The 22,070-nt window shown below is 41.8% G+C and overlaps 1 protein-coding gene across 4 annotated transcripts in view; it reads left to right on the forward strand.

Moving 5' to 3' along the window:
- Positions 1–22,070, forward strand: part of CHN1 (chimerin 1) — a 106,519-nt gene that overhangs the window by 68,099 nt on the left and 16,350 nt on the right. For all 4 annotated transcript variants that reach the window (XM_081840369.1, XM_081840370.1, XM_081840372.1 and 1 more), the window contains 2 exons: positions 7,739–7,816; positions 21,598–21,682. In XM_081840369.1, coding sequence (XP_081696495.1) covers positions 7,739–7,816; positions 21,598–21,682 — 163 coding nt within the window. The remainder of the gene's footprint in view (positions 1–7,738; positions 7,817–21,597; positions 21,683–22,070) is intronic.

Here is a 22,070-nt window from a genome sequence, read left to right on the forward strand (position 1 = left end):
TCTTTCTTTGGTACCAATTGGCCGACCATGCCCAGGAGAAAAGCCTCCGGTTTCTTTACAAATGTCCACTTAAGGATTTTCTTAATTTCATTATAGATCATTTCCCAGTAGGCCTTAATCTTTGGGCAGGTCCACCAAAGGTGATAAAAGGTTCCTTCACATTCATTACACTTCCAGCAATTGTTATTGGGCAAATGATATATCTTTGCAAGCTTGACTGGGGTCATGTACCACCTATAGATCATTTTCATTATGTTCTCTTTCAGGGCACTACATGCCGTAAATTTAATACCTGTGGTCCATAACTGCTCCCAGTCAGCAAACATAATATCATGACCAATATCTTGTGCCCACTTAATCATGGCTGATTTAACCGTTTCATCTTGTGTGTTCCATTTTAGCAGCAGATTATACATTCTAGACAAATTCTTAGTATTGGGTTCTAGCAATTCTGTTTCTAACTTTGACCTCTCCTTCTGAAATCCTAGTTTTCTGTCCTGCTTAAAAGTTTCATTAATCTGGTAGTAATGTAACCAATCTCGGACTTTAGGTTTCAATTTCTCAAAACTCTGTAGTTTCAACTTTTCACCATCATATTCTATAATTTCACAATATTTTGGCCAGTCTGTATCCATGTTCAATCTTTTTACCGCCTTAGCTTCCATTGGTGACAGCCACCTGGGGGTTTTACTTTCAAACAAATCTTTATATCGATTCCATACATTATACAATGCTTTCCTAATAATATGATTTTTAAAATTTCTATGTACCTTTACCTTGTCATACCATAAATATGCATGCCAACCAAAACTATTATCATAACCTTCCAAGTCCAGAATGTCTGTATTCTCAAGAAGTAGCCATGGTTTCAGCCAGCAAAAAGCTGCTGCTTCATAATAAAGTTTTAAGTCCGGCAGGGCAAAGCCCCCTCTATCCTTTGCATCAGTCAAAATCTTAAATTTAATTCTGGGTTTTTTGCCCTGCCAGACAAATTTAGATATATCTTTCTGCCACTTCTTGAAACAGTCCATCTTATCTAAAATTTGCAATGTCTGGAACAAAAACAACAATCTCGGCAATACATTCATCTTAATTACAGCAATTCGGCCTAACAAGGAAAGTCTCAATCTTGACCATATATCGAAATCTTTCTTCACTTCAGCCCAGCATTTCTCATAGTTATCTTTAAATAGGTTCACATTCTTAGATGTTAAATTCACCCCCAGATATTTTACCTTTTTAGTAATTTCCAAACCAGTTTCTCTTTGAAAACTGTCTTTTTCCCCCACCGTAAGATTTTTTTCCAACACCTTTGTCTTGTGTTTATTCAATTTAAAACCTGCTACCTGACCAAATATTTCAATAAGTTCCAGAACTCTTTTTGTGCTAGTTTCTGGCTGTTGTAATGTCAAAACTAAGTCATCTGCAAATGCTCTTAGCTTATAATGTTTAGTTCCGACCTGTATACCTTTAACCAGCTGGTCTCTTCTAATCATATTAAGGAAAACCTCCAGTACCGATATAAACAATAGAGGGGAAATTGGGCATCCCTGTCGTGTCCCTTTCTCTATTGGAATTTCATCCATAACCATACCATTTACAATAAGTTTAGCCTTTTGCTCAAAATAAATTGCACTTATACCATTTTCAAAGTTCTTGCCTACCCCCATTCCTTGGAGATTCCTCTTCATAAAGCTCCAACAAATATTGTCAAAGGCTTTCTCTGCATCCACAAAAATCAAAACAGCTTTTCTATTTATATCAGTTTCCAAAAGTTCTAGAATATCTATAATATTCCTCACATTGTCTGACAATTGCCTGCCTGGTAGAAAGCCTGTTTGGTCCCTGTGAATCTCCTCTAACAAAACTTTTTTGAATCTTTTTGCTAGAATGTCTGCAAAAATTTTATAATCCACATTCAAAAGTGATATAGGGCGGTAATTCTTAACTTGATGTTTCTCAGTTTCTGTCTTTGGTATAAGTGAGATGAATGCTTCCTTCCACGATTCGGGAGCCTTTTTCCCCTCCAAAATTTGATTGCAGACTTCTTTCAGTGGTTGTATTAACCAATCCTTCAATACTTTATAATATCTCGCAGTTAGTCCATCTGGTCCTGGTGATTTTCCCAGCTTCATATCCTGGATGGCACTCTCTATTTCTTGATCTGTAATTTTCTCATTTAAACTCCTTCTGTTGTTTTCAGAGATTTTTGATAGTCCGTATTTTCCAATAAATTCTTCTATCTCCTGTTCATTTTTTGGCCCTTGTTTGTATAATTTCTTAAAGAAACTTTGAAAACAATTACTTATCTCATTTGGTTTATTAATAGACTTCCCATCTACTTCGAGTGATGTCACTGTATTCAGTTTTTGTCTCTTTTTCAGTTGCCAAGACAGTAGCTTCCCACATTTATCTGCAGACTCAAAAGTCTTTTGTCTCATTTGTTTAATTTTCCATTCTATTTCCTGGTTCATCAATTCCATATATTGTGTTTGATAGAATTTTATTTCTCTTAATATCTCCTGGGATTTAGGCTTAGATCTCAGTTTCTTCTCCCCTTCTTTTATTAGATTCCAAATTTTCTCTTTCTTCTCATTCTGTTTTTTCCTCTTTATTGAATTCTGTTGTATTAGGAAGCCACGCATCACGGCTTTACTTGCGTCCCAAATGATTCTTTTTTCTGTGTCTGATCTCAAATTGATCTCGAAGTAGTCTTTAAGTGTTTTTTGGGCCTTTTTGCAAATTTCCTCATCTCCAAAGAGGGTGTCATTCATTCTCCATCTAAAGGTTCCAGCTGTTGTCAGTTTCATTTCCATCTTGACAGCATTGTGGTCAGAGCAGGTCTTTGGGCAGATTTCTGTTTTTTTAACCTTTGATGCCAGATTACTAGAAATCCATATTTGATCAATTCTAGTCCATGTCATTTTTGCTTCAGAGAAGAAGGTCCCCTCCCTTTCCAGAGGGTTCCTAGTTCTCCAAATATCAATCAGATCCATAGTGTCAGTCAGGTCAAAAAAAGTCTTTGGTAGTCTTCCATCATTAGATATTGTTTGTCTTTGGGCCTTATCCATATTTGTAGAGACGACTCCATTCATGTCACCCATCATTATAATTTTAAAGTCCAAAAAGTCCATTAAAGTCTCATGCAACTTCTTGAAGAATTCAGCCTTCCCCTCATTTGGTGCATAAACTCCAACAATCAATATTTTTTCTCCATGAATTTGGATTTCCACTGCCAGGTATCTTCCTTGATCATCCTTAAAGATCAATTTTGGTTCAAATTTTTCCTTGACATAAATCACAACTCCTCTTTTCTTGACTCTATCTGATGATATAAATTCTTGTCCTAATCTCTTGTTTGTTAAAAGTTTTCTATGTATCCTGGCAATGTGGGTTTCTTGTAAACAGATTACATCTAGATGTTCCTTCTTTAATAAATGAAATACTTGGCCCCTTTTTCGAGGGTGGTTCAAACCATTGCAGTTCCAACTGAAGAGTTGCAGAGACATTTTGGTTACTGGGTAGATCTTCCACCGACTGCACCAAGTTGTTGTTCCTCCTCAGTCGGTGCTCGGTTCAGTCCAAAAGATAGATTTGAGATGTCCGGTACTTCCTCCTCACTGACAGTTCCTTTCTGAAGATCCTCTTGATTTCTTTCCAAAAAGAACTCTTTATCCTGGTTTGTTTTTATTTTAATTTTCTTCCCTTTGAAGCTAAAGGACAGCCCTTGTGGAAATTCCCACCTGAATGGGATATTATTCTTCTTAAGTAGATCAACTAGTTCTTTAAATTGAGATCTAACCTCCAAAAAATATTTAGGAATATCCTTGAAGATTTGAATCTGAGAATTTTTAATGACCAAGGCCTTCTGGAAGTGTAGGTTCAATATTTTGTCTCTTTGTTCCTTTGATCCTAAGGTAATTAAACAATCTCTTGGCTTCTTCCCTTGCTTCCTGCCAATCCGAAAGGCTGAAGTTATCATAAATTCATCTTCCTCTCCATCTAGCTCATCATTCCAGAAGTCTTGAAATTTATCTGTGAGGAATTCCCCAAGCTTGTCCTCTTCCTCTTCTGGAACCAGTCTTAATTTCAGATTCTTACTTTTCCTTTCCAGTTCTAGTAGGGCTAATGCTGAATCATGTTCATGTACTTTTTTTACAATAGGCGCAAACTTTCCTTTGGTTTCTTCAGCAGTGGACCTAGCACTCTCAGCTATTCTCCTTGTTTCCGTAGATTCTTGAACCAAACGGTTTATAGAATCTGTATTAGATGAAATTGTTGTTGTATTCAGGTCTAGTCTTGTTGTCAACTCCGTCAGTTTCTTAGAGTTCTCTGTAGACTGTTTGGTAAGTTCTGCAGATTGCTTAGTGAGTACTTCTAGTGACTGATTTATTTTAAGCAGGGCCTGTGTCATTGACTCCATTGATGCTGCTGTTATTTTTTCTTGTGCAGCTGCTGCTCCTGATAAGGAGCCTCTTTTTTGAGCTTGTTTTTGAGCCTGCTTTGTTTTACTTCTTGTTGAAATCTCTTCTGGCGGGTTGCTCATAACTCAAGGTCATTCACACAGGAAAGTTGCAAGTGGAAAATCCCACTGGATACACCGTAATGTAACTAAAGCCCTCTAGAGGAGGAAATTGTAACCATCCAAAGGCACCCAGAACAAAGAAACAGAAAGTCCAAAGGCAGAAGTCCCATTAAAAGTCTTTAGTTTGTAGCACTTTACTGTTAAAATTGTAATCCACCAAAGTCCCGAGTATGTTTCAAAATAAGTCTTATTTTGTAGCCGCTGTCCTTTGACAGCTCACTTGACAGTTCCTTTTTTCAGGCGATCGCTGCTCCGGCAGCCTGGCCAGAAGTATCGGCAGCAGAGGTTTTTTATTCCTTATCCCTTTCTTTTGCAGGTTAAATTAATTCTGTTTCCTCCCCCCCTTCTCCTGCACAACAGGGGGGAGATCCTTTCGATGTCTGGTTTAATAAGAGTTAAAAGGAAAGTCCATTTAAACACAGCTTAGTCTTTTCATTGCTCCGTTAGTCATGCAGTTCCGGGAGGCTGACTTCCTTAATTTTGCCTTCCCGTTTTCAGCCAAATCTTCTAAATTTTTTAAGTCCCGTTTTACTTTTGCGATCTTACTCACGGGTATTGTTGTTGCCAATCGTTGATTTCAGAAAGGAATCGGCGCTCTCCGTTAATGGCGACGCGGCTTCACTCCGTAAGCTGGGTAGCGATCCTCAGCACCGCGCTCACCCCGATGCCGCTCTGGAGCCTTTAAAAAGGCTCTTTCACGATGCCGGGGGGGCGCAAAGGTGCCCACCGAATCTCCTTGCTCACAGGCTTCAGCGCCTGTGATTTTAGGGGTCCCCCGCTTGCCGTAGCGGGTAAGACCCGAACTTACGGAGCAGTCCTGCCTCGGAGCTCGAGGCTAGGACCGCCATCAAACGCTGGCGCCGACCGGAAGTCTGCTCATTCTAATTCTTGATCCATCAGTAGAGAGAGAAATGTCCTCTTATTCCTGCTGTCTAGTTCCTGTTTCTTAAACAGTTACTGATTCACATGAGAACCTTTTCTCTTACTTATTCCATCCTTGCCAAGTTTCCGGTGAGCAGTGTACAGTGGTACCTCGGGTTACAGGCGCTTCAGGTTACAGACTCCGCTTACCCAGAAATAGTACCTCGGGTTAAGAACTTTGCTTCAGGATGAGAACAGAAATCGTGCAGCGGCAGCAGGAGGCCCCATTAGCTAGAGTGGTACCTCAGGTTAAGAACAGTTTCAGGTTAAGAACGGACCTTCAGAACAAGTTAAGTTCTTAACACGAAGTGCCACTGTATTCTACTCTCAGTCTGTGTCATATTGACTTTCACACACAGAAATACCACATTCCACACCTGGGCAGAGGGACTCCGAAGGTGAGCTCCCTTTCCAAAACGTTGGACCCTTCCGGAACATGAAAACTAAAGAGAACTTCCTCCACAGCAAAGGATGGCTGCTTTGTCCAGTTTGCCAGGCCTATCAAAGCAACCTCCAGCACTCATGCTAGTTTGATCATTCTAGTATAATTCTTACAATCAGTTGCCATGGTTCCATCAGTTCCTGGAAAAGGACGTTGGGGGCATCCAGCTCAACCACTGATTCCATTTCAGTACCATCGCCCCAACCCATTTGGATGCAGTGGGGAATCATTACACAAGATGTAAGATGTTGGTAGAGTGCAAGGTGATGGTGACAGCCTTTTAAGAAAAAAGGGGCTGAGCAAAGTAGACGACAAGTGCAAAAGAAAAGGCATTTTGTGTTACCATGAAATTGTTGTAAAAAGATAAAGGGAGGTGCATGTGAAAATAAAGGTAAAGGGACCCCTGACCATTAGGTCCAGTTGTGACCGACTCTGGGGTTGCGGCGCTCATCTTGCTTTATTGGCCGAGGGAGCTGGCGTACAGCTTCCAGATCATGTGGCCAGCATGACTAAGCCGCTTCTGGCGAACTAGAGCAGCGCACAGAAACGACGTTTACCTTCCCGCTGGAGCAGTACCTATTTATCTACTTGCACTTTGACGTGCTTTCGAACTGCTAGGTTGGCAGGAGCAGGGACCGAGCAACGGGAGCTCACCCCGTTGCAGGGATTCAAACCGCCAACCTTCTGATCAGCAAGTCCTAGGCTCTGTGGTTTAACCCACAGCGCCACCCGTGTCCCTGCATGTGAGAATAGTCATGAGCAATAGGATTAGTGTTCATCTGTCTCAATCATCCATGTAATATGCAGCTTTCCTCCCTTTCCTGCTTGCACTACATTTCCAGGCATTAAAACTGAAGAGCAATCTCCTTAGTTTTTAAACGGCAGAGATGCCATTTTGCAATGATGCATGACTCATTCATTGCTCATTATCTTCCTGCTGATTTTTTTTTTCTCTTGAGCCAGCAAGAAAGTCTCCTGTGGGAGGGGGGAATGAGTGAGCCTGAGCACCACGCTGCTTAAATTCTATTGCCGGCTCTTCGTTGGTTGCATGCCGTCTAAATCTAACCAGTCAGATTCATTGCTGCCAGCTAAAGCCCGCCCCCTCCTCCCTCTCCTTGCTAGACTGAGGTTAGCAGAGTGTCTGTTAACTGGAAACTGATTATATGCAGTATGTGAGCATCTTTTGATACAAAATGGTCATCAGTATGGTTGAATAGGGAAGAAAAGAGTCTAGAAAACTGCCTCTTCTGAATTCACTGCATAGGTTTCTAAATGGATGAAGACATTCTGGGATTTCTTTTGTTAACAGGGACTCTGCTTTTGTTTACATTCAGACCCATAAGTTTTCAGGCTTGAATTAGAAAGCTTTTTTAAAAAACAAAAGCCCTCAAGAGAGAAGAAACCACAGCCAAACCAGATTTTTCTTTTAAAGTAAAATAGTAACTGCATCAATGATGCCCTTCTTCAGCTCAGTTTAGGCTTCAGGATAATAATGCTGCCTTTGTTTTGCTTTTAACTCAAATTGAGATTGGTGTAAAGTTCTTGTTTTTATTTTATTTTTGGTGTTTGGGCTTTTTGGTTCTTGGTTTCGGTTTTCGCCTGCCAGTTCTTCCAAAATGCCATCCAAAGAATCTTGGTCAGGGCAAAAAGCTAATAGATCTGCCGTTCACAACTCCAAACAGGAGAGCCGTCAAAGAGATTTATTGATGGCAGCCTTGGGAATGCGACTGGGCTTTCAAAAGTCATCTGTGACAATCTGGCAACCTCTTAAACTCTTTGCTTATTCGCAGCTGACATCACTTGTCAGAAGAGCAACTCTGAAAGAAAACGAACACATTCCAAAATATGAAAAGGTTCACAGTTTCAAGGTAAGAAGTTCACCTCTTTCATTATACCTATGCTTGGGCAGCTGTTCCAGACTTGTTTGGGGCAGTTGTTTGTTTGTTTGTATGCCTGTGTGTTCCATTCTGAAGCTAGGCAAAAATCACCCTAGCAGTATCACTTCAGTAAAGTAACATATTGCATGTAGAATTAATTTGATTAATTCCTAATCTTAACACAGTAGTTGGGCGTGTATGTACAAGTAAAGAAGTATGGGGAAATATATTAGTTAAATTCTGGCTTTTAGTTCAGAGGTACATAAAGATTTTGTGTGTGAGAGACCTGATCTTTGATCAAAGGATTTACTGATCTTATCTCTGTGCATTGCTATTAAATAGTGTTAGATGCCAGAAGCATGCTTTTATTGCATCTGGGCAGAGCAGATGGTCTGCATTTTCCTGCTTCCTAGCTCATTTCTCTCCCTCCCCCCCCCCAGACTCCTTCATTAATAAATTGACTGTGATGGAAAGAGCATGTTGTTACCATAGGGCTCTTAATGCTAGTGACTCTCAAAGACCCACACAATTTTCTTATGTAGCTTCTGAATATTATTATTTTTGATTATTACTATTTAAAAAAAAAAACACACACCATACAATTGTCTTCTTCACTATTTCTTGGGAACCCTTAAAATTATCTTATTTAGACGTGTACACTGAGCTAATGATAGTTGCAGATAATTCATTACATCCCTCTGATTAAATGGGTGCTTTAATTAAGGTCTTGTAAACAGAATGAGCTCTTACTCGTTGTCTTATTCCAAGAGAACAGAAACCGCTAGACCTCAGTAGGTTTTATGTTAGAAAAGAGGTTGCCATTAGGGGTCAGAATAAAAATTTGGCCCACACTCCTCCCGAAGTAAAATATCTGTATTCCTTGTTTTTGAAAGCAGTCAGTGCTCAGATGCTCTGATCCAGTGATCAGTTTTAGGCATGGACGCTCCATTGCATATACAAAGCTCGCTCTTTGGTAATGCATTGCACACGTGTTCATTATGAATCAGAATACTTGTGTGCACACACCTGAATACACACACAGCTCTGGATTGGAGACACATATGAACCCTGCTGCTGTGGTGCTTTATTTAAAGCCAAGCTGAAATCTAGAGAGCTAGTGGGGCATAATGGTTTCAGAGAAGGAGCTACAGATTGGCAAGTTCCTGGTTCTCGCGTCTGCCATGAACTCACTCGGTGGCTTCCAGACAAGCAAGCCACTCTCTCCCTATTTGCAATATGGATGGTAGTAATACCAACTCACAGCAGGTCAGAATGGTGCCCTCCAGATGTTGTTGGACTCCATCAGCCCCAATCAGCATGAGCAGTGGTCAGGGATGCTGGGAGTTGTAGTCCAGCAACTTCTCAAAAGGTAAAGGACCCCTGACAGTTAATTCCAGTCGCGAACGACTCTGGGGTTGCAGCACTCATCTCATTTTACTGGCCGAGGGAGCCAGTGTACAGCTTCCAGGTCATGTGGCCAGCATGACTATGCCGCTTCTGGCGAAACCAGAGCAGCGCACGGAAACGCCGTTTACCTTCCCGTCAGAGTGGTACCTATTTATCTACTTGCACTTCAACGTGCTTTTGAACTGCTAGGTTGGCAGGCCAGCAACTTCTATAGGGCCCCATATAGGCCAGCCCCAGCCCTGCCTTATGGGATTCCAAGCCCTTCATATATATGATGTGCTTTGAATACTTAGGGTTGACTGTAAGCATGGAGTTCCCAGTTGGCTTTATATACATGCCGTATTTATGTATGCAGTGTGTAATCAGGGCTTGCTGTCACCACCAATCAGCTGCTAAGGAGCAATTGGGAGCACGCAATAGGGCTCCTTATTGTTCCTTTGCAGTCACATCTTTATCTGACATCACACATGCTGTCAGGTATAGTGCAGGTGGACATGGTTTGGGTGAAAAGCCTTGCGAGCCAAATTAGGCCTCCTGCTGGAACTAATTTGGCTTGAAGGCCGAGGTTCTCCTTCGCTGCTGTAAACCATAATTACGCTAAACTATGGTTTAAAGGTGAAAACACAGTGTGCTGCTGCTCAGGTCTAAAATCATGGGCGCTTTGCTCCTTCCTCACTGCCAGGAGTTAATTCGTGTTTTGGGATCTGAATCCAGTTTTGTGGTTTGTTTCTCTCCAAACAAACCATGAGCTGTAACCAAGAGGAAATAAACTCTCCCAATTTTAGCCCGCTGTATGAGCAGGTTGTGCGCTCAACTTTAAACCATAGTTTTGTTTAACCATGGTTTAAAGTGCCATGCAAATGCAATCACTGTATGTCATTTCGGGGGCGGGGGCAGAATTTAATTTGGGAATAATTACCTGCATATTGCTCCAGTTTTATTCAGGAGATTTCTTTTTATGTCCCCTTGTGCTATACAGTTCTCTCCAAACCTGTAATTTGAGTCCTATGCCCAGTTGCATCTATATTCTGGATTAATTTTAAGTATGCACAATGTAAATTAAGATTGGTGCCAGATTTTATTAATTTCATGCTTCAGTCCTCGAAGCAAGCCCTGATACTGTCCCATTTGCTTCAGAGTAAAACATTTCAGCATGAATGCTATAAGAATGTCCTTAGCTCTATTAATATATTTGTCAGTTTCCAGGAAACATTTATATTGCGAGTGGGAAGAGCACCCAAATCCATTTTGCTTAAACAGTGGTTTGCTAGTTTACCCTGAATCTAAGTCCAGGCAGAGCACTGGGAAACCTTCCTAGCGCCTCTGTTGAGCCTTCAATCATTTTACATTATATTTAAATGCATATTATACCTTGGTCCTTTAGCTTCTTGGTCTGGCTTATAACATTTTGAACAGTTGTGTGTTTTTTAATGGTTAGAAATGTATTTAAATGGGAGAGGAGAAACATATTGCAAAGAAGAAGAAAAAGAAGAAGCGTATCCTTGGCAACCGAGCGGCCTGCACTTGAAAAATAAAAATAAAGAGGAGTTTGAAGGATACTGCCTTTGGCAGATCTTCAGGGGAATGATGGGGAACAGGAGTACAGAATAACTCCCTTTGTGCCCTCCCCCATCACACTTGATACACAGGAGGCATTATCAAAAGACTGCCGTAGGTTAACTGCAGAGATTATGATTGCTCATAGACGAAAAGGCAGTCCCTAAGGTTTGGAGCTTAAGAATGCAGTCAACTTGCCCCCAGGGTATCAAAAAAAAATAAATTATTATTTAAGAGCAGGCAGTGAATTAAAAGCAAATAGCAAGGGGGATTTTTAACATAAATAAATAAAAGCAGGAGATGTCCTCTTAAATAATGCAAATTTCCCATGCCATTCTGAAAACATAAACCTAATTTATATTAAATTGGATTCCTTGACAAAGTGGATAAAACAACAATGTTTAAACAAAGTGATTGGATTCTCCCATTTAGAAGCACTGAACCTCAACTCTGGATTTAATGATCATCTATCTATGATTGGCGCGATTCCGTACATAGCTGTGGGACTCTAGTGGGCTCACCAGACACTGAAAAGATATGATCTGGTTTAACTATAATGGCCCTTCTCCATGACAAGCTAGAATAAGTTGTGTGAGAGTGCAGAGAAGTTCTTAACTTGTGGAACTGCAACTCCTGGACTTGCTAGGTTGGAAATAGGGGGTGGGATATTTCACTGATGTTATATTGGAAGTGAAGCAGGCATTGTGCGAAGGGGGAGATCTGTTGTCCAATTTGAGGTTTGTTCATTTTCTTAAGTCTTCAAAGGCCCTGAAGAACTTTCAAAAAGCTAAGTATTTCCAGTTGCATACCAAGAGCATTACACTGGTTGTACCAGCTAGAGAAACATGCTGGATGCAAGCACAAATTGGGTTCAAGGTTATGTCAAACATTTACAGCTAGGAAACAAATTTAACCATGCAGTGTTTTCTTTACTTGAAATAATTAGACATGTTTCCAAAGGGACAGATTGAAAGCGAGATACTGGCTTGATCAGCGCCTTGTAGCAGAACTAAGTTTCTGGGTTTTTTTAAAAAAATATTAACATGGTTTGAAACAGTAGGCTGATATAGGGGAGAGGGGCTTCTTCACCCTTTCCCCTCAAACCCCTTTCCAGCAAAAAGTTGCATTTACCACTCCAGCAAAAGTGATACAGGTACCCATGTCACTTCTGTTGCTGTGTTTGAAGTTGCTTGGAGAGCCCAGTTTTTGGCAGGAAAACAAGTTGAGGGATAACAGTTACAAAGACCCTTTCTCACCTTCAAATTGCAGCTTCAGCAGCTGGGTTTTTCCAAGAAAATGTCTGCAAAAAGAATCACGGAACTATATGTAATGCAGGGCTCCGCTCTCTGCGAAGAGAAGGTTATCCTTTTCCTGGCTCTGGGCCAGACCTGCAGCCTCTGCAGCCATTTAGTATTGGAAACATCTAATTCTGGCCAGGGACGCAGGTGGCACTGTGGGTTAAACCACAGAGCCTAGGACTTGCCGATCAGAAGGTTGGCGGTTCGAATCCCCGCGGCGGGGTGAGCTCCCGTTGCTCAGTCCCTGCTCCTGCCAACCTAGTAGTTCGAAAGCACGTCAAAGTGCAAGTAGATAAATAGGTACCGCACTACAAGCTAACTAAGGCGTAGTATGCCATTCTATTTTATAGTATTTTATTGTTATTGTGGTGTTTTAGCGGCTGTTTTTTTTTTTTTTTTCCCCACGTGCACAAGCTGTTATTTATGTGTTGTTTTTACCTGTATGGGCCTATGGCCGTAATAAATATTGTTTTGTTTGTGGTACCGCTCCGACGGGAAGGTAAGCGGCATTTCCATGAGCTGCTCTGGTTCTCCAGAAGCGGCTTAGTCATGCTGGCCACATGACCCGGAAGCTGTACGCCGGCTCCCTCGGCTAGTAGAGCGAGATGAGCGCCGCAACCCCAGAGTCAGTCACGACTGGACCTAATGGTCAGGGGCCCCTTTACCTTTACTTTAATTCTGGCCAGCTACTTCTGCAGTTTGTATGTCCTTTTAGATCACCACTCCTGAGGAGACACAATGCAGACCATCAAGCTGCTGGAGCAATATATTTGAATGCTAAGATCTTTTAATTTCAGGAGTGGTGCTGTTAAAGCTACCTAAACATTCTAGACTCGGCCCAGATTTTGCTGTTCACTTCCTAGAATAAGATGAGCAATGGGCGGGGGGATGTTAACTCTGGTTTTAGTTTTCTTTGTCTCCTGCATTTAAAACAGTGTTTAAGGCGGGCTGGAATACAATATTCTGTTAACTTCTGCCTGTGAAGCCTGCCTAGTAAATTGATGGATGAAATGGACTCATCTGCTCATGAGGTCATTAGCTGATGACACGCTGGTACAAAAGTTTAAATTTCTCGATGGAGCAGACCTGATGCACTCATTAAATATGAGCTTTATGTGCAAGCAATTTTAATGCTGAGCAGGAAGCGTTCCCCTGCTGTCCCTACATTTCTAGGAATGCTGGGTTAGTTGCAGTTGCTTGTTTTGATATAGACGTTTACAGCGCAACATTTGATCTTTGTCACTTTCCTGTCCCAGTTCTTTAAAAAAATGAAATAAAAAGGTAAGAGTTCCCAGACAAGACAGAAGTACTGTTTTGGGGGGACAGGGGGCGAGCTGGTGTGGAGGATTCCCTGGTTCTGAATGGGGTAACTGTGCCCCTGAAGGACCAGGTGCGCAACCTGGGAGTCATTCTGGACTCACAGCTGTCCATGGAGGTGCAGGTCAATTCTGTATCCAGGGCGGCTGTCTACCAGCTCCATCTGGTACGCAGGCTGAGACCCTACCTACCCACAGAATGTCTCGCCAAAGTGGTGCATGCTCTGGTTATCTCTTGCTTGGCCTACTGCAATGCGCTCTATGTGGGGCTACCTTTGAAGGTGACTCGGAAACTACAACTAATCCAGAATGCGGCAGCTAGACTGGTGACTGGGGGCGGCCACCGAGACCACATAACACCGGTCTTGAAAGACCTACATTGGCTCCCAGTATGTTTCTGAGCACAATTCGAAGTGGTGGTGTTGACCTTTAAAGCCCTAAACGGCCTCGGCCCAGTATACCTGAAGGAGCGTCTCCACCCCCATCGTTCTGCCCGGACGCTGAGGTCCAGCGCCAAGGGCCTTCTGGCGGTTCCCTCATTGCAAGAAGCAAAGCTACAGGGAACCAGGCAGAGGGCCTTCTCGGTAGTGGCACCCGCCCTGTGGAACGCCCTCCCATCAGATGTCAAAGAGATAAACAACTACCTGACATTCAGAAGACATCATAAAGCAGCCCTGTTCAGGGAAGTTTTTAATGTATGACATATTAGTGTATTTTTGGTCTTTGTGGAAGCCACCCAGAGTGGCTGGGGAAACCCAGCCAGATGGGCGGGGTACAAATAAATTATTATTATTATTATTATTATTATTATTATTATTATTATTATTATTTTAAAACCTACATCTTAGGAAGTGGCTAGAAGGCCACTTGGCTGCATTTAGGCTTAAACTCTGTGCCTACCACTTCTAACCTTCAGCATTTCATTAGTGTTATATGCATAATGCAGAAGTCACGTACCCCACTGCTTTCTCTGTGTTTCAAAACATTTAAGGCTATGAAAATAGGCTCCCTAGCCCCCCTCCCTGCCCAGTTAATAGGAACTTGTGTGTGTATATATTTCCTAGGCAAATCGAGCTTTGACACATTGCTGCTTGTGAGTCTTCCGCCTTGGCACATGCATTGCCTGAGGAGCTGAGCAGCTCCCCTATGTGATGAAGTGTAGAAGGACTCTAATGAGGCAGCCTAGGCGTTTGCCTCAAGGACTTGATATGGTGTGTCACAGCCTCTTATCATCATCAGCTTTTCCTCCAAATTAGCTAGAGCATCATGGCCAGGCTAGTTCCTTTCATTTGCAGCTTTGTACAGTCGTCTTGTGCATTTCTATATCTAGCCAATAAGTTTCGCTCTTGCTCCCATTTTCAATGGGCTTGCCATTTTATTTTATTTTTACTGTAAAAGCAATACGTACCCTACAGTAGAATCTATATCTATATAGGCTGGGCTGTGCAGTAAATACTAATTTTAAAACCACCCCTTTATCCCTAAAAGAAAAATAGTGTGCGTTCCATTGTCTTCCACTTCCTGTACTGGTTTAGCAGTAGCCTCACTGCAATACAATTTCCACTTGTTCACATTCCTGCTGACACATTTAATACCCACAGGGAAGTGAAACAAGTCACTGCCGAACCTCTGGCTGGGAAATGAGTGAGGGCTGTAAAGAATGTTTGGCTACTCGACATTCGAGTCTACGCTGCCCTTGCTGATAAAACAATGCTATTTATACGCTGCAGCAAAGGATGCTGGAGTGCCCCAGTGCAAAATGTCCCCGTTGTCCTCTGAAGTCCTGGACAAAGTTGCTGGCTGAAATTCAGGGCAGGCTCGATACTTGAGCAACTTCAGCATTGTCTGAAAGACAGCAGGCAGAGCGTAAAGTCTTCTCAGTGACCTTGTCACGTTGAAGGAAACTGCTACTGCAGAACATCCATTGCTTTCAATCTTGATTGCTTAAATCTCCTGAATGGCCAACTTTTTTATATCTTTTGTTCCTTCTCTACAAGCCAAAGAGGTCCCATGCATATGCATGTATCCGACCGGTTTGGATATCTTCTCAAGGCCACTCAAAAAAAAAAATATTTCCCTATTGAGATTCATACTTTACCAGCCATCATCTCCGATATTACAGTGGTACCTCAGGTCACATACACTTCAGGTTACAGACTCCGCTAACCCAGAAATAATGCTTCAGGTTAAGAACTTTGCCTCAGGATGAGAACAGAAATCGTGCTGCGGCGGCAGCGGGAGGCCCCATTAGCTAAAGTGGTGCTTCAGGTTAAGGACAGTTTCAGGTTAAGAACGGACCTCCAGAACGAATTAAGTATTTAACCCGAGGTACCACTGTACTACATTAATTCTATTTCTTCAAGATTTTGCCAAGTGCCCTTGGTCTTTTCATCTTTATCCTTCTCTCTTTTCTCATCCATGAAACAAAAACAGTATTTTCCTCGTGAAATGTTTTAACTAGATGGGTTCATATCATGCTTTCAGTACTTCTGGGATATTTATATGAGCAAAGGTATTGGTAAATGTTTTAAAACAAGTATCAGTAATTAAGATTAAGCAGAACCACTTTCCATTTATTTGCTTCGATGCTAAAAATGCACAGAAGAAAGTTAGGAGTGGAGTTTGGGAGGAACTTGAGCTTCCCACCAAACAGCTGACCCTTGGCGGGGAACAGAATATTCTGGAAGCCTTCCCAGCATGTTAATATGCTTTGAACAGGCTGGCAGAAATCTCAGCCCACCCACCTTCTGCTCTGTGCCGCGTTGCAGTTTATGCCACAACTAACCCACCTGGGGCAGCCCAGCCTGGGAGGAGATCCCAAAATGGCAGCATTGGTTTTAGAATGGCTGAAACAAAATTTTATTCAGCTTTCCCTTTCAAACTCCTCTTGTAATACTAACCTGGCCCAGTCCTAATGCCACGCAACCAGGGATTCTGGCAGTCCTGCAATCAAAGGAGATATAGGGCTGGTATCATCTTTATGTGTACTGCCACACATATGAAAGTAATTTGTCATCTCATGTCCTGGTTTGCTGCTCTTGATTTTTGCAATATACAAGGTACTAAACCTTCAAAGGTGATAATCTTATCTGAATATCTGAAGGGAAAGCGATTTCTTGATAGCATTCATAAGGCAGATGCTAGAGTTTTATCTCTCAGTGCTATCATTCAGTGTGTGATGTTGTTTGGCTCATTGGATAAATGGTGTGGGCCTCACTTGTCCCATCCATGTATCAGGTTTTTAAAAATCAATGTCTTTGTGACATTGCTCTTTCAGCTGCTGAATCAGAGTTAAGAGGCAGCTCTGTTAAATTCTGCATGATTTATTATTATTATTATTATTATTATTATTATTATTATTATTACTATTAGGCAAGCACAATGCTAGAAAGTCTACATAGACACTCTGGAGGATGAGGAGCTAGTAATTTCTTCTGTCTATTTCATTTCTTTGTTTGGATTTCACCCAGTCTTAATTGGGGGTTTAGAGGAAAGTCTCTGGTCCCATTTTCATCGCCATGCTCTGGAGCATGCCACACATTAATAGGTTGTCTGGGGAGGAATTGTACTCAAATGCTGATGAATTTTCATGAGGACTTTTTTTTTTTAAGATCACAAGCTAATGTGGAAATGTGCAGAACTTGAGATTGGAAAAATGAGAAACTGAGAGAAATGGAAAATGGATAGATTTGCACATTGCTCCTCAATATTGAATAACCATAAACTTTGGCTTCAGGTTAAAGGGCTCTCCATGGCAGAAGGCCATGTGTTCAGGGAGGCATTTGAACTCCATTATTTCTTCCTCTTTTTTAATTAAGCGTGTGGTATTGGCTTAATTCATTTATTTCCCTTATCTGCCTTCTGATCTTTCTGTTCATTAAATGGTTCCCCACCAAATGTGGCATTACAAGTCTTATCTTGTAAAATCTAGCATCTTATATTCTCTCAGTTTTAGCCAATGAAGAAGTATGGTTTGTTGGTATCTCTCACTGCAATCACAGCCAAGTAATACAAGGAGAGGCAAAGTGAAATCCTCATTAAAGGGGCACAGCTCTGGGTTCATGAGGCTACCCTCTCTAGCAATCACACTATTCATTTCTAAAACCTATAGAAAACTTAAGTCGCAAAAAGAAATATAGGCGTCTCTTAGGGGATGGTACTACTGAGACCTGTTAATAAGAACACTTCTCTCTCTTTGCTATATGGGAAGCAGGATTAGATGCCTTATATCTCGGGTTTTATGACCGGGACATTGAAAAGTATCAGAAGTCTGTATTCGCTGGGACTCCTCCATAAGTGATTTGTGGAACAAGGGCTTCAAAACTGCATTCTGTACTTCAAAAGGGCAGCAGCTTAGCCCAAATGCTGCTGGTTTTGATCATTATATATTATATACATTTTACAGTATATGCATTAAACAAAAGAAACAAGCTGTTTCCTCTGTGTTTTGAGAAGTGAATCTTCCTGGAAAATCTTGGGTGGAATTTTTTGTCTGCCACATGTTGTTTTTTTAAGGAGAAGGAAAGTAATCCTGTAATGTCAGTCAGTACTACAGGAATTCAAGTGCTGCTCTGCCACATACTGAGTAGAATATGCTGTTGAAAACAGGCCATGTTTTTTGGTGGCTTTATAAACTGGGGGGGAAACCACCCCAGAATGTTGTTATGACCATCCTTTTTGCACTTATGAACTCCTATTTGCAGAATTGCAGCTTTTGATTGGCCACCTAAAGCTCCACTAGCTTGAAATATAGAATTTTTGCATGTGTTAATCTCCCCTTAACTTGGTCCTCTAGATTACTAGAATTGTGGAGTCTAATCGCCATTCTAGCATCCTGCATCTGCCTTCTTCCTTCTTTGGTTTTATCAGAGGAGATCAGTGGGTGGTGTTGCCTGGCAACTGCCAGCAGGGGAAGACTAAGGGTGCAGGTGGGAAATGCCACCTGAATAATCCTGACACCCGTCGGAACACAGTTTGAACCAAATTGAGTTATACATGGAGAAGACCCTCTGGTTTCAATGTCTTCTCTTTCATTGCCTAGTTGGATGCAACCCAATGTTATTTCTGTTCCTGGTACCAGATCTGAATGTAATTTTCATTGTGTGAATCTTTGGTAAGCACATTTAAGGCACATGATTTCCCGCAAAGAATTCTGTGAACTGTAGTTTACCCCGCAATACCCAACAGCCTTAGCAAACTACGGTTCCCAGGAGTCCTCGGGGGAAACAATGTGCTTTAAATGTGCATTAATTTATGGTGTGGATGTGCACTGCCTTTGAGCTATAAAGCAGTCTTCTAAATAAATAAATTTAAGTAGTTGGATAATAGTTGCAAACGGTAGTTTCTTTTTATTTATTTTCCTATACAGTGGTACCTCGGGTTACATACGCTTTATGTTACTGACGCTTCAGGTTACAGGCTCCGCTAACCCAGAAATAGTACCTCATGTTAAGAACTTTGCTTCAGGATGAGAACAGAAATCGCACAGCGGCAGCGGGAGGCCCCATTAGCTAAAGTGGTGCTTCAGGTTAAGAACAGTTTCAGGTTAAGAATGGACCTCTGGAACAAATTAAGTACTTAACCCGAGGTACCACTGTATATATCAGCCGAGTAACATGTTCTCTGGGCGACTGACAGAAAATTCTAAGAACAAAACACAATATTAAAGTAGAAAGCAGCATGTTTTATGTTACCCTGGAGCAGAAGAGCCTTAGCTTACTGGTAGAAGCTGACTTTGCAAGCAGGTTCAATCCCCAGTATCCCCCAGTTAAAATTTATTAGGTAAACAGGTGAGAGGAAAGACCCTCTGTCTGTGACATGGAAGTGCTGATGCCGATCAAAATAGCCAGATCTGGATGAGATAGAGCAAGCAGTCTAAACCGATATAAGGCTGTTTCCAACGGAAGATGGAAATGACTAGAATTATGGGTTCCTTTGACTTGCTAAATCCGCCAGTGGCCAGTAGGAGGCTAGACTTCATAGCTTAGAGACCATAGAGTTATTTAATCACATCTCATCTGAAGGCCTGATTTCCCAGGTGTAGAACCATCCTCAGTTCTCCATATAAGGACTTGGCTATAAATTGCATTCACCCTGTGGAAGCAGGCCTGTCAAAGGAGAGTGTTCTTCCCGTTTTGAATTCTGAAGGCTCCCACAGGACAGTCAGAGGAGGCTGGAGAGGAAAAAAATCACAACCATAGAGAAGGAAGTGGCTACTTTTCTCACCTTCAGTGGCTAACTTTCCCTAGAAGTTGAGAGGGGGAATTTTAAGATTTCATGTTCTGGTACAATTGTTAAAGAAAGAGGTAGTTTTTTCTTCAGAATGATGATGAGCTTATAAGCTTTTCAGGACTGCAGCAAGTAAAAATAAATAGAAGCTTACCTATGCACAAAGAGATTCAAGGCTAATGATTAAAAACAACAACTCCTTTAATATCTTCCTGCAATCACATGAGCTAATGTTGACTTGGTTATGATAGGCTTTGCGCTACAGCACAATGTTCTTAGCATAGAAAATAATTAATTTTGCTAACCAGTGTGGATTTTAAGTCTAACTGTAAAAGCTGAGTTTCAGTTTCGGAATAGCTAAATTAAATTTTTAAATAATTGATCAATCTGTTCCAGGAGAAATAGCTAAGAATCATTAAAGGCCATGATCCAGCCTTTTTCTTTCCAATGCTCAGGTTGCATTTCTAGCTATTATCTGCTCTTATGTTGTTGTTGTTTTGACACTGTACACTGTCTTGAGTAATAGGCATTGCAGAAAGATACTACAGAAAAATTAAAAATGAATGGGACAAGGATTGAGCATGCAATTCATATCCCACTTGCAATGCTGGTGGTGCTAAATGGAGAAAAATGGCTGGCAATTGTCCTATATGCATTTATATGCTATGACTTCTAGCGATACACTTGGTGCTCACTCTAGTTTCATCTTCCATTTAGAAACTGAGGACACCTTGTTCATCTTCGTGTGGACAGCCTTTGCTAGGAGGGAAGCAATGGAAGAGTGACTCTGTTGATTTATCTGAATATCTTGGTGGCTTTCAACACCATGTAGGGATTGGAAAGCTCTCTGTCTCCTGCTCCCTTTCAGATCTGATGGGCTGTTATTATTTTTTCTTTAAAAGCGAGGGGATGGGGATAACTTGATATTTCAACCCTTTGCTTCAGGGAAGAGAGGAAGGGAGTTTTCTAGCTTTGACAAGTTACTTGGTGGAGCAGGAAGAGGGGGCACAGGGTTTGCCTAGTTGGCACTGTTTGGTCAAGTCCCAGGCTTCTCACCAAGTCTGGAGCTGGAAGAGGGGGCAAGGATGCTTTGTCCACCTCCATAGCTTCAGAGTTGGGCAGGATAAAAAATGTGTGTTTCTCCAAAACTTCATAGCTCCACAGAAGTACAGAATGGATGTATTATATGTATACTACATAGAGCAAGTGGGACGCGGGTGGCACTGTGGGTAAAACCTCAGTGCCTAGGACTTGCTGATCGTATGGTCGGCAGTTCGAATCCCCGCGGCGGGGTGAGCTCCCGTCTTTCAGTCCCAGCTCCTGCCCACCTAGCAGTTCGAAAGGACCCCTAAGTGCAAGTAGATAAATAGGTACCGCTTTATAGCGGGAAGGTAAACGGCGTTTCCATGTGCGGCACTGGTGCTGGCTCGCCAGATGCCGCTTAGTCACGCTGGCCACGTGACCCGGAAGTGTCTCCGGACAGCGCTGGCTCCTGGCCTCTTGAGCGAGATGAGCGCACAACCCTAGAGTCGGACACAACTGGCCCGTACGGGCAGGGGTACCTTTACCTTTTTACATAGAGCAAGTATCGCAGCTTGGCAGAGTATCTCATTTTTGAAACGTGTGTCTAGCATCCCTAACAATCATCTACAAAGATTCTTTATACCTCAAGCCTACAGCTTCACACAGAGGGGAAAACCTTTGGGGCAACCTTGTTCAGAACTGCCCTGAGGCTGAAAAGAACATCTCTTGCGGAGCCTGAAGCAGTCTTTTCCCGTTTGAATCTGTCTCTGTAAAAGTTTGTGTTTCTGGTATCTCATACTATGTAGTAGTAGGTACAACATGGAAGCCAAGCTAATCAGAGAGATAGAAAGAGAGGGGAGTGTGGTTGGTGTACTTATTTTTTGGGGGGGACGTACTTGCAAATCACTGCGCTCATCTGTTGACTTCTGCTTTTGTTTTTCAGGTTCACACTTTCAGGGGTCCACATTGGTGTGAATATTGTGCCAACTTCATGTGGGGCCTCATTGCTCAGGGAGTGAAATGCGCAGGTAACAACTGCTTGGGTCTTTTGTTTCTTTCTGATGCTGTGAATGTTTAGTAGGTTTTGCATTTCACAATGAAATGCGCTCCCTCAATCTTTACTGACTTCAGCTGTAAATAATGTTATGACTCCCATTGGCACGAGAAGTAACTGGATCAGCCTCTTATATTAATCAGAAAGTATATTGGTAATTTGGCACTCTGCCTTTTAACATAAAAAAGCAATCAAATGGAGGCTGAGAACAATGCTAAAATCATCATAAAACAGCAGTAGTTGCAACAAAACTATAAATTATAAATTCTGAAAGGCAGAGTTTCTCCAGTTGGATATCATTATGTGTTGATAGCATCCAAGAGAGAAATGGCTGTGAAGATTCTGCAAAAGCAAACAAGCTT

This window comes from Podarcis erhardii (assembly GCF_964252035.2).
Source record: "Podarcis erhardii genome assembly, chromosome: 1".
NCBI classification, from domain to species: domain Eukaryota; kingdom Metazoa; phylum Chordata; class Lepidosauria; order Squamata; family Lacertidae; genus Podarcis; species Podarcis erhardii.